We start from the raw sequence: 17,273 nt of genomic DNA, 5'->3' as shown, positions 1-17,273 counted from the left end.
CTTAGTGAAAATTGTGGCTCCGCCATTATCATTAACCTTTTGTTTTGGAGTCTTGAGAATCTTTGAATCTTGGAAAATGCTGTATGCATCATTGCAAACGGTGTGTCATCAACCCATGATGGTGGGTAGTGTTGTTAAAGCATCTATGGCTTCATTATATATTTGCAGCAGGTTATCTTACTTTTCAATACAAGAATTCAATTGGATAATGTTGAGTTTTGGTTCTTGTTTGGTTTCACTGTGTACTTTTGCTAGTATTAGGTAATTCCCATTTATTCTTTTTTTCACAGCCAAACATGCGAAAACTTTCTTTTTTATAATGAGTGGCGGTGAGACTTGAATTGAGGACCTTGAGTGGATCATCTTATCTAAAAGTTTAACCTATTAGAGAGGACACATTTTTATTTACTTAATTATGTCTTCGACAGTTGGACCACGAATGAGAAAAGAAGGTGCAGGAACTTGGCTACTGCAAGTGCAAATGCACCCAAGAGAAAAACGTTAAGAAATTTTCCTCTGGATTTTTCTGCTCTTGCAGAAACTGGACATTCATCTAGAGCCAAAAAATATCAGGAGGTTGGCACTATTTTTTATTCTGATATGTTCTACTTAATTGTTTAATCATTTCTTGCTGTTAAAATAGTGATCTGATACCTTGCTATATATAAATCCAATCATTATATATGGAAATGGTCCTATCCCTTCTGAGAATTCGAGTATTTTACGTTTTATGTATTTAGTGCATTGTTTTAATTTATTTATTTATTTATTTTTTTTATTATTTTTTTTTACAATTTGGCAGGTCCAAAAAGATGCTAGGGAGAAGTTCACTCAAGAGGTATCTTTCCAGTCAAAGGACAAAGACACTTCTTTGGCAAAGGTTTTTCAACACGAATTGGTGGATATTTGAAAAAAAGTACTAGTATTTGAAGTTACGTTAAAAAGGGTATTTGGAAGTTGAGCTGTATTGAACATGAAAATACAGTAAAATCAAATTCTATGGACAAACGGGACCTAAGCTTCTTTTCCAATTTCGGATATTCTGTTCATGAATGTTCTGGGATTGTATACCACATCGTCTATCTTCTTTATTCTTGTATTTACTCTGTTGTTGCTATGTTTGGCATTTTTATCAAGTTGCTAATTACTATAATAATTTTCATAAAGAGTTACCTTGTAAGTGATCCCTGATTGATAAAACATCTGTTTTTTATGTGTGCATAGAACTTAAACCGTCTGTTATTGGATATAGGCTTTGCTTTACGTTGCCACTGAGGATGAGGCATTTATGGTTTTTAACCGCGAGATGGATGGTTATTCAATTCAAAATGAAATGAAATCTACTTCAATGCCACCCAAATCACTAGAGTCGACATGTATGGAGGCTATGCTTCTAGCTGGAAAGACTATGAATGAATGGATGACTGAATTGGATGCTATTGCAAAGGAATTTGAAGCAGAGTTAATTTCAAGAGAAATAAGGCGCAATTTGGTTAAAGTTTTGGATGCAGTTAACACAGTTCTTTTTAAGTCAAGGGGTTTCAAAAGGACTTCTGTTCTAATGGATTCGAAGTGTTCTTACCTGCATTCAGCATTAAGCTCTGGATATTGTAGTGGACTAGTGGTAGTATATCTTCATCTCCGGTCCACTATCATCGTCATTTTTTCGTACTTCTGCAAGCCCGAAATTTCAAACATTTTTTATTTACTTGATGTTTTATGTCATAATCTGACATAGTGCTCATCTTTCATACAGCAATTTTGCTTAGTGTAATTTACATTGAAGTTTATAGAAGACTTAATGTGACCATTGTGGGATCGCCTGTTGGAGAAGATTTTCTGATATGGCCTCAAACTAGAAGCCCTGAGGTATATTGATCTAAACACATGGACAATGTCTTATATTTCGTACTGAAATGTGCATCCACTACCATTTCAGTTATGTTGTTGTCACGACCCAAGCCCATGACACGTATTATCCGCTTTGGCTCAACAAACCTTAGGGATTTGTCTTTGGGCTATGCATCATTGAGTTCAAAAGTGGGTGCACCATGTGAACTTGAGCTATGCTTTATAAATCTCTTTATTTTCCACTCCCATTCCTATGTGTGATTCGCTTATGGTGTCATGCACACCTCATCTTCGGAAGCTTGCCAGCCTACAAGTCTGCTAGTCTGCTTGACCGGCCCTCATCACCCTGCCCTCGGTCAGAGACATTACAATTTCTATATTCCTTCAAGAATCCATAAAGTACAGTAGATTGATATTATATATCGCACTGTGCGTTGAAATGTCTACATTTTGGTACTGTTGTAGGAGCTATTTAAGATTACTTCTGGTCACAGCTTGTTTGGTATTGTTAACGGCGAGTGTGTGAATGACCCCAGAACAAAGGCTTCAGATATCGATAGCAGTTCACTGTCAGGGCTTGAGATTGCAACGAACAGAGATATTATTGGAATTGCTTTGGCAAATCTTATGGTAAGATCAATGAAGCTTGTGTATAAATATCAGCGTATATAAGTTCAACTTTTTTACTTTCTTTTTCAGAGGCTTCACTGGAAATGTGCTTCAAGAGCAAATCACGGTTTAATGCTGACTTCTCCTCTTAGGTCTATTGATAGTTCAAATGTACATTTGTTGACGCCTCAAGATTTGATGTAACAATCTTGTACTCTTTTATGTCTTTGTTACTACTACTTTTATTAGTTTAACAACATTAATTCTGTGCATAATATGTGTCCCTTACAATAACATAATGTAACATGGGATGGTACTATATCTTTTAGGCTGTCTATTATGGCTTCAGAAAGATTGCTGATTCTGCAGCCTCACAATTGGTCCTTTGAGGAGAGACCATGGCATGATGTTGTACTATAGTAGGTAACAGCACATATCATATTGTGCAAAATTTTCTTTGCTTTTCCCTTATTTTTGTTCGAGTTTAACTTCCAGTGTATATAGCGGACAATATGTTATAACAGACTAAATTACATTGATGGAGTGACTAATTTTTTGCAATATCAGTGTATATAAGTTGAATTCTTTTATGCTATGCTATAACAGTCTTTGACAATGAAGCTATTATAACAGGGAATATGGGAATCAGTCAAGGAGCTAAGCATTTGCATGGCCTTTGCACCAGAAGAAGAGTCAGAAATATTAGAGCCATTTGTTGAGAAATTACACTTGTTGTGTTTGGAATCATCATGGAAGAAGTCTCTTGGACATAAAGGTCACTTAGTTCCTTGACTTGTTTGGGAAAACCATGAGCTCTTATTGATGACTTGGTTGGACCATTATAGAGTTGTATAAAGAACACAACCAATAAAATTTTAGCTGTAGTTTTCTTTTTGACTTTTGTAAATATTTTCCCTTGGACCAAGCTTCTCTGCATTGTTTCAAAGAATGGTCTAACTTGAATAGATCCCAGCAGTTTATTCTCAGCAGCAACGAGACCAGGAATTTCGCTAAGAGCGTCCAAAGTTTATATATGTACATATTTTTATTTATATACACATTATATTTTTCGATGAAGGATGTTCAGTTGACCACCATTCACTGTTACGCCACTGCTTATTCATGTGGTCATCAAGCTGCACAAGACATGCCTAAATGCGCTACAAGAAATGACACCATTTTGGAGACTAAAATCACCACATAAAGTGGAAAAATCGCCACGAAAAACTCATATTTTATTTCAAAAGTTTCTTACGATTTAATTTCTAACAAGTTTTGCACTGAGCCCACAAATGCTACCAACACGACCTAATTCAAGATTAGTCCACCAACTTCCTGGCGAAATAACTAAGGTTAAGAGCCACGGACATGTCAAGATCCAAACCTTGGTTTGGTTCCTTGTAGCAAAAATATGAAGCATATGGTTTACTATTGTGATGAGTGGTTATTTGTAGGAGTTATTTTTTGCACTTAACCTATCTTATGCAGCTTAAACGTGGGCTAATTAAGTAAAATAAAAATGTTTCTTGTAACTTGTTGCATAGCTAAGCTTATTCTGGTTTATTACAAGGTACCAAACTTCTTAACTACTCCTACGTAATACCAGAAATTCGAAGATTTATAATATTTTGACAATAACATCAATAGGATTGTTACTAAATTTACAGGAATACACAGTAATTCGAGTAAATCTACAGTTAAAACAGGAGTTCAATGGAAGAACTTGAGTGACTTAGCACAATTTTGATGGAAAAGATAGAAATGACAAAGAAAGTAGAACTCTTGTATTAAGAATCAATGTATATGAAATTGAATGAATACAATGCATATAGGAATCAACTACTTATAGGAAAAGCTGAATTATTGAAGCCTAACTACTTGTAACTACCAAGCTGATTCTAACTAACTTTCAAATCATGCTTGTTTTATGAATTTTCCAGCTGTGATTTGATTTTCCAGCTGCCATTTCTGATTTCTCCTTTCTTATATCAGTACTCCCTCCATTGAAAGATCCTTGACCTCAAGGATCAAAACCACGAAATCTGGTTTGCAACACATTAACAAGTTCCCAAGTAGCGACATCGGTGGAAAATCCTTCCATTTGGTGGGAACAGCCTTGTGTCCTTTCTTGATCATCCTCCTCTGCAAAATAGACTCAGGATCTGGGCAAGGGCTAGCAAGGTCAATAACAGGAGGGTAGGCAATCTGAGTAGGAACATCATGACACTTCTTTAAAAAGGACACATGAACAGTGGGGTGAATCTTCGCTGAATCAGGAAATAAGAGAGCATAAGCAACATTTCCAACCCTGTTGATGATCTGAAATGGCCCATAGTACTTGCTAGTTTGTGAAAGGGATGTTGAGACACTGATAGCTTGCTTGTGCACCTTGAAGTAAGAGTCCCAACACCGAAAACTTTGTCACTTTGCACTTGTTGTTTCATCCCAACTGAGCCCTAAGCATATGATGCCTCAATAATTGCAATTTCAACTCTCTATTGAGCAATGTGTTATCCACTTCAGCAGAACTAGATTCACCAGGTAGATAGGGTAGATGTAGGGGTGGTGACCTTCCATAGACAGCTTCATAAGGTGTCATATCAATAGAAGAGTGATGGCAAGTATTATACCAATACTCATCCATAGGTAGACATGAAAACCATCCAGCAGCATCATCAGCACAAAAGCACCTTAGGTAAGTCTCTAAACACCTATTCAAGACCTCAGTTTGTCCATCTGTTTGAGGATGGTAGGCTGAGGACATATTCAAGTGCACACCCTGAATAGAAAACAACTCTTGCCAGAAGGTGCTAAAAAAACTGCATCCCTATCACTGACTATAGAATCACCCAACCCATGTAACCTAACAACAACATCTAAGAAGTTTTAAGCAACTGATTGAGCTGTGTAGGAGTGTTTGAGAGGTATGAAATGACCATATTTGCTAAGTCTGTCTACCACAGCCAAGATAACTTCATAACCATGGGATTTGGGTAGGCCATCTATAAAATCCATACTGATTTGAAACCATATGACATGAGGGATTGGAAGGGGTTGCAATAAACCAGGAGAAGCAGCCAGATCAGCTTTGCTTTTCTGGCACACATCACATATTTGGACAAAAGATTTAACATCATTTCTCAATCCCTTCCAATAGAATAAAGTCATTACCCTTTTTAAAGTAGCATCCACACCAGAATGACCACCCAGGGCAGTAGAATGCCAAAGTGTCATGATGGTTTTCTTGAGTTGCTCATCCTTGCCAATCACCAATTTGCCTTTCCTTTTCAACTGGTTGTTTGACCAAGTAAACTGAGAATTTGCTGTAGGACTAGCTTGCAGCTGAGTAATGAGATTTTGTAACTCCTGATCAGTGGTCCAACAAGCTTCAATAGCTTGGAATAGCTCAGAACTTGTGGTAGTAATAACCAAAGCAAGTAACTTTGATCCTGTCACTCTTAATAGTGCATCAACAGCTTTATTTTCAGACCCTTTTTGTATTCAATGGTGAAATCAAATGGCATTAACTTAGTTAACCACATTACGAGAATTAGTGTGTAACTTTTGCTCAATTAGGAACTTTAGAGCTTTTTGATCAGTTCTGATTATAAATTTCTGCCCAAGTAGGTATTGAGACCACTTAGTGATTGCATGTACCATAGCCAACAACTCTCTATCATAGACAGATAATGCAGCATGCCTATTTAATAGAGTTTTACTCAAAAAAGCAATAGAATGCCCTTGTTGCATTAGGACAACACCTATCCCATATCCACTAGCATCAGTCTCCACAACAAATGTCTTATTGGCATTAGGAAGTGCCAATCTTTGGAGGGTGAATCATAGCATTCTTCAACTGATTAAAAGCTGCATCTGCAGAAGAAGACCATTTGAAGTTGTCTTTCTTCAGCAAATCTGTTAAGGGCTCGCTGATGATGCCAAAACTTTGAACAAACCTCCTGTAGTACCGTGCTAATCCTAAGAATCCCCTCAACTGCTTAATAGTGGTAGGAGTGGGCCAATTCTGTACTGCTAGGATCTTCTGAGGGTCTGTAGATACTCCCTCCTCAGTGATAAAATGCCCAAAATACTCAATCCTTTGAACTCCAAAGAAACATTTGCTCTCCTTAGCAATCAGATGGTGTTTCCTCATTGTTATAAATACATATCTAAGATGCTCTACATGCTCTTGGGCTGATTTGCTATAGATCAAAATGTCATCAAAGAAGACATACAAACTTTCTGAGAAATTCCTGAAACACAACATTCATCAATCCTTGAAATGTTGCTAGTGAATTTGATAAGCCAAATGGCATTGCTAGATACTCAAAATGACCAGAGTGGGTCCTGAAAGCAGTCTTTGGTATGTCTTCCTTAGCCATTCTTAATCGATGGTAACCGACTCTAAGATCAATCTTAGAAAAAATTGTTGAGCCTCCCAAAACATCCAACAAGTCTTCTACAATAGGAATAGGAAACTTATTCTTAACAGTGTGTTTGTTAAGATCTCTGTAGTCTACACATAGTCTCCAAGATCCGTCTTTCTTACCAACTAGCACAACTGGTGATGCAAATGGACTACAGCTTGGCTGCACAATCCCTTAGTCTAGCATTTGCTTCACTAACTCTTCAATAATGTCCTTCTTGACTGAGGGATATCTATATGGTCTTTTGTTTATAGGTTCAGTCCCTTGTTGCAGCACAATCCTATGATCAAAGACCCCTCTAGAAGGTGGTAGTGTGGTTGGGTCAGCAAACTCTTTTAAAGATGTACTAGTTTAGGATCCTTTTCTGCTTCTTTATCCTTCTTAGTTTCTAATGCATGCCATTGTAGTTTATGACACATAAAAGGAACTACTTGTATCATACAAACTTCAGACTGATTAACTGAGAGTTTCTCAAGCTTTTCAGATCCAGAAGTGGTAATTTGCTTCCCAGCTCCTCTGAGAAGGTGTTTCTCGCCTCTGTACCAGAATTCCATGGTTAGTTTGCTAAATTTCATCTTGATGTCACCCAAAGTGAGTAACCATTGTACCCCTAAAACAATTCCACATGATCCTAATGGAAGCAATAAAAATTCTACTGAAAACTCAGCACCTTAGAGCAACCAAGTGATCCTGCATACTTGATCCACTCTCATGTCATTTCCATTGACAACCATTTGTGGTGTAGTAGGTCCCGTACCACAAGATCTTGGGGTAGGATCTATGAAGTTATGAGAGATGCCTATATCAATCAAGATGTGTAAAGGCTTTCTTGAACTATAGCCTGTCACTCTCAAAGTTCTGAACCCCAAGGATCCATTCAAAGCATGAACAGAAATTTCCATCTGTTCTAAAGGTTGGTTCAATTCTATCATCTCCAAACCTGCATCCTCCCTCTTATCCTCAGGAATATGCAAGTTGTCATCTACTGCTTCTTCCACTTCTAACAAGTAAAGTTGCTTCAAATTCTTGCACTTATGCCCCATTACATACTTTTCTGGCCAAAAGTAACATAATCCTTGAGCCATTTTTTCATTCATCTCCTCTATGCTTAACCTTCTCCTAACAACTCCTTTATTGCCCATTGAGTTATCACCCATAGGAGTAGGTAATAAGGGTTTGTTTTGGACCCTTTGCTCATTCATCTTTTTAAATCCATAGCCAAAACTACTGTTTACTGCAGTTTCTCTGTAAGATTTAGCTTGAGCCTCTAGGAAGGATTCTTGCATCCTAGCAGTTCTAAACAGTTGAGAGAGTGTGGTATGGCTTGTCAACTTGACTGCACTATTCAACTCATCTTTAAGTCCACCCACAAAGCAAATCATTGCATTTTCTTGTGACAGATTGACTCTAGTTAGCTTGTTTTCAAAAGCAGCTTGATAATCCTTCACAGAACCAGTTTGTTTGATTTTCTTAATTTCTTCCATAGGATCATCATAGTCAGCCCCAAATCTTTCTACTAATGCCATTATATATTCATTCCAAGTAGGGGGATAAGTATATTGCCTATACCTCATGAAGGATTGGTGCCATTGGATTGCTTCTCCTTTAAAATGCATTGCAGCTAACCCCACTCTCTTGTCTATGGCAATATTATCAAAATCAAAGAACTGCTCCACTTTGAATAACCAAGACTTCAAATCATCCCCAGAAAACCTTGGAAAATCCAGTTTTGAGTACTTGGAAATCCCTGAGTAATTGTGGAAATTTGCAGTGTTCTTGTCTCTCAGTTCCTTCTCAGCATTTATTCTCTCTTTTGACCTTCTTTCTCTTGAAGATCCGGCAACATGTTCCACATGAGATCCTTCAATATGTTCCTTCAATTCAATTTGTTTGATCCGATTTCTTCTCGGCCCTTCGTTGATGAGAATTCCAAGTTCAGAATTACCTTGCATGAATTCACGCAGATCAATACCTTCTGTCGTATTTTCATTGCTAGGATCACCATTGGATCGTGTTCCTTTCGCCATTGATGCCGAGAATCAATCAGCTTTGATACCAATGTTACTAAATTTACAGGAATACACAGTAATTCGAGTAAATCTACAGCTAAAACAGGAGTTCAATGGAAGAACTCGAGTGACTTAGCACAATTTTGATGGAAAAGATAAAAATGACAAAGAAAGTAGAACTCTTGTATTAAGAATCAATGTATATGAAATTGAATGAATACAATGCATATAGGAATCAACTACTTATAGGAAAACTGAATTATTGAAGCCTAACTACTTGTAACTATTTTTCCCGCCAAAAGCTGATTCTAACTCACTTTCAAATCTGTAACTATTTTATGAATTTTCCAGCTGTGATTTGATTTTTCAGCTGTCATTTCTGATTTCTCCTTTCTTATATCAAGGATATAGATAAATTATTATTATTATTATTATATAATGATCAATTTGACGTAGATATGTCATACGCTGATTTAAGTAATATGCCTGTCATTGAGAACATCTATCTCCAGAAAGCAGTGCACATATCATTTTGTTTATAGTGTTTGGCCAATATCCTTAATTCATATAGTACCTGCATTCTGGAATATGCTTGAACTAAAGCTTGTTTCTTTGAGTTCTCTAGCTTAGACAAGATTAAGACAGGCCCACGCACCTAGAGGCGGACCCAAGATTTTAAGATGGTAGGGGCACTATTATCTTAACATAAACGCCAACAAAAAATTTAATGACGACTGAGGGACAATAATGTGTCGGACCGGTCACTAATAGCGTAGCAGTGACAAAAATACAAATATATAGGTCAAATATGTGTAATAAATAAAATTTAATCAAAGTGAAGCAAATGAAAGAGCTAGCTCAATGGCTAAAATTTGGGCAACACGTGGTGACGGTGCAGGTTTGAATCGACGAGCCCATTTAACGCTTATTATTTTCCTAAAAATAGGCTAAAAAAATAATTAAAAGCGACATTCGGGTTCGATCGGAGGTGACATGTAAGGGGCGTAGTTGCAACCCTAACGTGCCCCAAAAACACTTTCATTTGTTAAAGTGCATAATTAAATATATATTAATTTTTCAAGGTATATACACATATATATACATAATTTTTTCCGAAGGGTGGGAGTGCACGTGCACTCCAACCCTTCCACGTTGGTACGCCTCTGCACGCACCACCTCTCTAATGGAAATTCTTGTAGTTTGAGGCGTGTTAAGGACATTGTCCTTAAGGATATTTCACCAGCATAGGCGTATCCCAGAATTCAACAAGCTCTTCTAGTATAAGTTAGGAGCAGAAACAACTAAGATTAAAGAGTTTCTGTATGCTTTCTGACTAGTGCAGGAAAAAAGTTTGATAAATTGTACATACAAATCATGAAGGTGATCAAGTGAAGGAACTTTAATATGAATATCCACAGCACTAACTAATCAATAATCTTTGGTATTGAGGAAGGAGGAACTGAAAAAAGGTGTCCTAGCTGATATGTTATTGGAGGATCCGACGACCGAGAAGCATGAGGATCAATTCCAATGGCTGCTTGCCTCTGTCTGTAAGATGCCCAAGTTACCAAATAAAGCCCTGCTATAATGAGAAGTCCTCCCAATATGCTGCATTGACAAAATTACGAGATCTTAAGAGTTAAGGGTTCACATAAGTGTAAGTAGACTACTGGAAGTAAAGTAGGAAAAAAAAGACTATATGAGATAGCCAAATGTGGCAAATATAAAAGAATATGCTCATTTTCCGGTGAAAAGCTTTTAAAATTCTTTCGCCTTTGTAGCAGTGTTGTCAAAGGCGAAAAGATCAAAAAGCGCTCCAGCTTTAAGCGAAAAGCACAATCTAAGTACTAAAAAAAAGGCGCAATGAAGGGAAAAATAAAAATATATATGTAATTAAAAAAAAATAAAAAATTCATTCATAATGTTTTCATTAACTTATTACACTTAGTTGCCGATTGTATTTGTTTGCTAATGCTCGATTCAAGATAAAACTCATGGGCAACGAGGCGCATGCCTTAGTGCCCTGCAACCCTGCAACTTATGCGACGCGAAGCGCCCTCTTCATTGTGCCCAAAATTTCGAAGCATAACAAAGAGGAAAATGATTTAGGCATTGATATACACATTGTTTCATTTTTTGGGGCAGGATGTTGACTCAAAAAAAAATTAGAGCACTAACCTTCCTAGATAAATAGGGCTCCCAAGGAAAACTCTTGATAGAAATGCTGATGCAGCAGGTTGAAGTGGATTGTATAGCGCAACCATAGAAGGGCCAAGAATCTTATTGCACCATGTCAACATTCCATAGTTCAGGGCAGATGCAACAATTCCCTGAAAATAAAAATTATGGTAACTTAACTAATTTGTTTTCGCCGCTAACTGGAAAATTGTCCCTTGTTTTCCAAAACGAATGCACATGCTGACCATAACTACAAGGGGTGAGATATACAGATGGAGAAGAGAATCCACAATGAAACATTTCAAGTAAAGCTTAAGTAGATATTTTGGCATTCATAGCAGACATGGTTTGGCTGCAATCCCCCAACACTAATTGGCATGGCTAAGTAGTCAATGATGATGGGGATTATGGGAATGATGAGACATGGTTTGGCTTTAATATCCATTTTTGCTCCATCTGGACCGGCTTCACTCCAATATTCAATAATTTGGGATTCTCCAATACTAGAGGTTTTCTATATTTTCTAATGACATACGCTCTATAAAGAGGCTAAAGGACCCTTAGCAAACACTGATTTAATGCAAGCATACAAACACGACTACGTCTTGATCCCAACTAGTTGGTATTAGCCTGTATAAACTTTTGCTTCTATTTTGTTCTTTTTTTCATAATGTCCACATGGATTTTGAGAGATTATAGGTCTTCAAAAACAACTTCCTTTGATGTGATTTTAGGTCTACCTTATTTGTGAAGTGGTAAAAGAATTTTTTTGAAGTGGGATTTTAGATCTATCTTATTAACAATCATCATGGTTTCCCACCTGTTAGACCAGTACATTTGGAGATTTACATCAGATACGATCAAACCATCTCAAGCTATCTTCTTTCATTTTATCCTCTATGTGTGCTACTCATAATCATACTAATCACACAATTTTGTCCCATCTGGAGATGAGCCAGGTCTGCTTAAGTGGAACCAAAAGTTTCAAGGCAGTTATGAGCGAAACATTATTGGGGAAAGGTTAGAGGAAAAAGATGAACTCATACACTGATAGGAAGACTCGTTGCATAGGTTGACACGAACATTAGTATGTCACGAGGAAAGTTATATATCTACACCAAAACTGTTAATTCACAAGAAATCTTAATTGAAGATCAGACTCATGAGCTATCATAAATTGGTAAATTGATACTCCCCCTGTTTCAATTTGTTTTACTTTCCTTTTTAGTCCATTTAAAGAAGAATGCCTCTTTCCTAATTTGGCAACTCCTTAATTTCAACATTCCACATGGATCTTGACCACAAGATTAAAGGGCATTTTAGTACTTTTTTCTTATCTTTAGTTAACAACCACAATATTCAAAAGGTCTTTACTTTCTTAAACTCCGTGCCTAGTCAAACTAAGACAAAACAGATTGAAACAGAAGAAGTAATACATTAAAATTATACAGTGATCAGGCATGCTGTTCTTGAAAGTGCTGCAGGTTAATAGCTCAATATCTTTCCTAGTTGACAAGTCATTATAATTTGAAACTAGGAATAAAGGTAGTAATAATTCGAACCCGCTTCAGAACAGGAACTATATAGACAGAGAATGAAGAGAATCTTACAGCATAGCACACAGCAAAAAGTTCAGATTGTGTCAAGCTCCAGTCTGTTGACTCATTGGTCATAAAGAAGGCCGTTGCTACCATCAAAAGACAACCAAAAAGGTACGAATACGCTGTCACTGATATACTTGCAGGGTATTTTGCCAAAACTGGAGCCTGAAAATTTCTTAAAAATTTCAGTCAAGTCAGCATATTCCAAAACAATACAAACAGAAATGGTTTATCTGGACAAAGTCAAGGGTTTTCTTTTTCTTTTTTTTTTTTTTTTTTTGAACAGGTAAAAGTCAAGGGTTTTCTTCAAGACATGCCATGATCTAAACTGTAGAATTACCTGAATGGCTAAGTATGCTGCCATGCACATACAGTTTCCTATTAAGCATAAAACACCAAGGTGCCAATCATCGAAACCTAACTCCAGAAAACTTGACATTAACCATCCAGTAGGCTCTGGTTGACCCCTAGCACTTATATCACTATGTGCTATGAATTCTGAGCCTCTGTCTCCAAACACCACAGGTCCACGGAAAACAGCCATTAAAATTGCCCCAGAAACACAAACAATTGTACCTCCAACCTTTGCTTGACCTTCCACAGTAAAAAGCTTCACTGTTTCTGTACTGCATAAATAACATTTAAGAGTAAGTTGAACAGATCATCAACTACAACAGACAGCTGGATGTGCATTTGAAATACATAAAAATTACACAAAATAGAAGGTAGGTCGGTAGTTTGAGGACAACAGCAACTGTGTGGCAACGCAAAACCAAGCAGAGAAAAAAGAAAAATGAAGCTATCGTATAAGTATCAAGGGCGTCAATCTTGTCTGGCTTTTATTACTAAAAGTAAACGGTACAACAGAAAAATGTCACGAGTAAATAGACCAATAGCAATAACGAATGGGTACCTTGATTAGCACTCTCCTTTTCTAAATGAAATTCTTTAAGACAAATATTTAGCAGGCCTTTCTCTTATGTCTTCAAACGGTACCCGCAAATAATTTCCACAATTTTTCTGTGGAAAATGTAGGTAGCTATCCAATGTGCATAGCTTCCTTTCTTTTCAAGAAACAGTCGACAGCTACAAAGTTTAGCATCCCTTTCAACAATTACACTCATATTTTTCTGCAAAGTCTCCCTATATCTAAATGTTATGTTGATATCCACCATCTTTAGAAACTACTGAACTTGCTCGCTTATGTTACTTAGACTATAATACATCTCTATGATAGTTGAACTTATCCAAACACCAAAAATATTATCTTACAATGATATGACTGCACTTCAAGTTCCCTTTCTCCAAGTTCTGATGCAAAATAATCCCCCAGTTGAGTACAGAAATATACATGAATACATCTTGCAAGATAAACAGATACAGAATCCAAGACAGAGAGGGTTGATTTCTTACTTACCCCATCAATACTGCAAATATGAATGTAAAGACTGGTATTGCAGGTTGCACGGCTGCAGCATAAGTTGGATTTGTATAACCAAGACCAATAAGAAACAAAAGTTGGTTTCCAAAAATACTGTTGCAATTGCCAAGAAAAGAGAATAAAACATCAGGTTTTAGTTCGATGTAAGAACTATGCATATTAATCACACAAATTCGGAAATAGCAGGCGCAACAAACTTACCCAGTTAATCCTAGAATGAAGAATGATAGTAGAAGCCGTTTATTCAAGGGAATCCTCGACCTCCTAGACATAGAAGGGAAGGAAACATTATTAGTGCTGCACCATGTACTTTCAGATAACAACAACAACATACCAAGTGTAATCCCACAAGTGGGGTCTGGGGACGGTGGAGTGTACGTAGACCTTACCCCTACCATGTACTCAGATATTGCTCAAAAGAACTCTAGAAGGTAAGAAAACAATTTAAATGCAAACATTTAATCAAGAACCTTTCAAGTAGTGCAAAGAGGACTAGAGGTTTAAAGAAATACGTACGAACCGGGATATGAGGTACCAGTATAGAGAGCAAAAGCTAGAGACATGAGCGACAATTTCAAGCTACTAGTCAGGATATCAACTAAGAACTCTTATGTGAAGTTTGAGAATGTATATGTATTTGTGTCTGAAGAAAATTGCTGCACTACTGGAGCAACAAAACAAAAGGATGGAACATTCTTCAAGCTTGCCCCTAAATCGGTATTCCTGTTCCATTTTATTGAATCCAAAAACTATTTCCCTGGATCCAACTCACACAACAAGATAAACAAGCCAGCTATCTGTTTTAAGTTCCAACTGAATTCAATTTTATCAACCCATCAAAATGGTTGAAAGAAGCACATGAAGGATAGAGAAAAATAATAACATAATAATTTTATGCAAGATTGATTAATTAAACTTTTAAAACGTATTTTTTTCTAAACAGGTACGGTAATGTATTATAGCACTAAATATAAACCTGGCACTAAGATGGTGTCAGGAAGATTACAAGCATTGAAACCCTTCTATACAAAACGAAAAGAAAGGATTCCTCCTCTAGAACCTCCTATTCCCATAATGAGTCTATGGAATCTAACATGTTGTCTTCATCTTTAACCTTTCTGTAATTTACACCAAAAGGCCAAAAATCCATAAACACTTGAATTTAATATTCTGAATAGTCCCTGGTTTCCCTTCAGAACATCTTGCATTTCTTTCCTTCCATAACGTAAACAAGCTCAAGCAACTCATGATGCCATTTTTAATGTAAATTAGCAATACACATTGTAGCAAACAAGTTTCAGTAAATCTAGATTTAAAATTTAGGAAGGACTCGATATTGGTTAACCATAATAACATCTATTTTTCAGAATGCATCTCCCAATCCATGCCCATTTCCCAACTTTTGACATTCTTTTTACATATAAATCAATGCAAACGTTTTTAACAATTATAATCGCGAAAATTGGCTCAATCCAAGAAATACATCTATAGGCCCAAGAGGAGGGCTGAGCATTGGAGGCATAGGAGTAAAAATTTTGGGATCCCAGTTCCAAATCCTAGCTACAACACTTAGGGTGTGTTCAGTATGAGGGAAATATTTTTCAATTTTCCCATGTCCGGTTGGTCAAATTTTTTGAAAAATATTTTCTCGAGGAAAACAAGTTCCTTAGAAATGATGAAAATGACTTCCCTAGTGGAATATGGAAGACAAGTCCTACGAGTGGCATTCCACATTGATTGTGTCCTCCCCACCTTGTGATACACCTCATCTCCACCCCCACCCCTATAATCCCCATCTCACCACCCCTACCACCCACCCCCACCTCCCATAGTATTTATCTAGATAATACACAAATGCTTTTAGGATAATATTTTTTTGCTTACATACCGAACATAAGAAAATAAATAAAAAACACACTTATTTTCCAGGAAAAACATTTTCCTTCGTACCGAACACACCCTTAGTGTAAGTTCATCTGCTCTAAACCTTGATAGACAGGTTTACCCAAACAGAAGACAAATTTATCTATACATGTCTTGTGAAATATGTTGCTCAGACTTTTTAAAAAAAAAAAAAAAAAATGCACAGTTGCGTGTCGGATCCTCCAAAAATACTCCAAAAGTAGTGCATTTTCTGAGGATGCAACACGGGCACGACAACATGTGCATTTTCTGAGGATCCAACACGGGCACGACAACATTTTTGAAGAGTCCTTGCAACATAGCTTGTGCCTATTAGCAGACTCAGTAGATCAGTCAAAGGTCTCAATCTTGATCCAAACACCACAGAATAAAAACTAAATCTATATGTATATTCATAAATAAGATTCAAGAGCAACATAGAGAGAAAAAGGGACTAACTTTTCGCGAACATAAGCAACTGGAGCAAGAATAGACAGAGCAAGAAGATCTCTATACAAACAGAAAACAATTTGATTCATTCCCACATTGAGTGCCACTTTGGTAATAACATGATATCCACCATACAAAAGCTGTATAATTGCCATTGTTCCATGAGCTCTCCATACTTCATTTCCATTTCCAACTGATACAGCTGCCATTTTTATCATTTCATAACAACCCACACAACCCCACTTCAATATATATATGTATAGAAAAAAAAAAGTTATAAAATTAGTGAAAAGAATGATGTTTGGTGTGATGGGGTTTTGCAGTTCTTGAATATGTTTATAGAAGAAAAAAAAAGTTATAAAATTGGTGAAAAGAATGATGTTTGGTGTGATGGGGTTTTGCAATTCTTGAATATGTTTATAGAAAAAAAAAAAAAAAGTTAAGGGATTGCCGGGATTGGTGGAAAATAGTGATGTTTGGTGTGATGGGGTTTCTTGGTTGTTGAAAATAAAGGTATAGAAATGAACAGAAAGTGTGAATTTTTACATTGATTTTTCAGTTACAATGTTGTTTTCATGAATTTGGGGTTTTTGGGTTTGGTTAAAATCAAGATTTAAGTTTTAAGCTGATATTTTAACAAATTGGAGTGACCTATTACGAATCTGGATCAATCACTGCTTAACACTTTGTTTGGATGATTGTTGTTTTGACAACAACGTCTGCATAGATTGTATCGTTTTTCGTTATTACATACATAAATAATTTGAAGGATAAATCTCCAAGTTTAGTAAGTACGGTGTAGGAT

The 17,273-nt window shown here is 36.6% G+C and overlaps 2 protein-coding genes across 2 annotated transcripts; one reads left to right on the top strand and one right to left on the bottom strand.

The window, feature by feature from the left end:
• Positions 1–76: 76 nt before the first annotated feature.
• LOC132039297 (uncharacterized) lies at positions 77–3,427 on the top strand. Its single transcript, XM_059429809.1, is given in 11 exon segments — positions 77–81; positions 429–576; positions 803–907; positions 1,253–1,598; positions 1,739–1,869; positions 2,317–2,481; positions 2,551–2,660; positions 2,790–2,844; positions 2,846–2,883; positions 3,094–3,101; positions 3,104–3,427. Coding segments are annotated over 11 exon segments (1,260 nt in total). The 3' UTR covers positions 3,253–3,427.
• Positions 3,428–10,198: 6,771 nt separating this feature from the next.
• Positions 10,199–16,909, bottom strand: LOC132040382 (WAT1-related protein At4g19185). The gene is made up of 7 exons (XM_059431016.1): positions 16,478–16,909; positions 14,318–14,380; positions 14,093–14,209; positions 13,016–13,301; positions 12,685–12,840; positions 11,075–11,226; positions 10,199–10,504 (listed from the first exon to the last, which is right to left on the bottom strand). Exons 1-7 carry the CDS (start codon positions 16,684–16,686, stop codon positions 10,321–10,323), a joined length of 1,167 nt encoding a protein of 388 aa, XP_059286999.1. The 5' UTR covers positions 16,687–16,909; the 3' UTR covers positions 10,199–10,320.
• Positions 16,910–17,273: the final 364 nt, after the last annotated feature.

Source organism: Lycium ferocissimum, chromosome 12, assembly GCF_029784015.1.
Source record: "Lycium ferocissimum isolate CSIRO_LF1 chromosome 12, AGI_CSIRO_Lferr_CH_V1, whole genome shotgun sequence".
In the NCBI taxonomy this organism is placed as follows: Eukaryota; Viridiplantae; Streptophyta; class Magnoliopsida; order Solanales; family Solanaceae; genus Lycium; species Lycium ferocissimum.
This window is presented reverse-complemented; position numbering and strand designations above follow the sequence as displayed.

Excerpts from the sequence above, each read along its gene's own strand:
- LOC132040382 (XM_059431016.1), bottom strand. The coding sequence starts at position 16,686 with ATGATAAAAATGGCAGCTGTATCAGTTGGAAATGGAAATGAAGTATGG. Across the intron at positions 14,381-16,477 it reads GTTGCTTATGTTCGCGAAAA|GAGGTCGAGGATTCCCTTGA; the intron begins GTTAGTCCCTTT and ends TTCTATGTCTAG. Across the intron at positions 13,302-14,092 it reads ATATTTGCAGTATTGATGGG|TACAGAAACAGTGAAGCTTT; the intron begins GTAAGTAAGAAA and ends TTATTTATGCAG.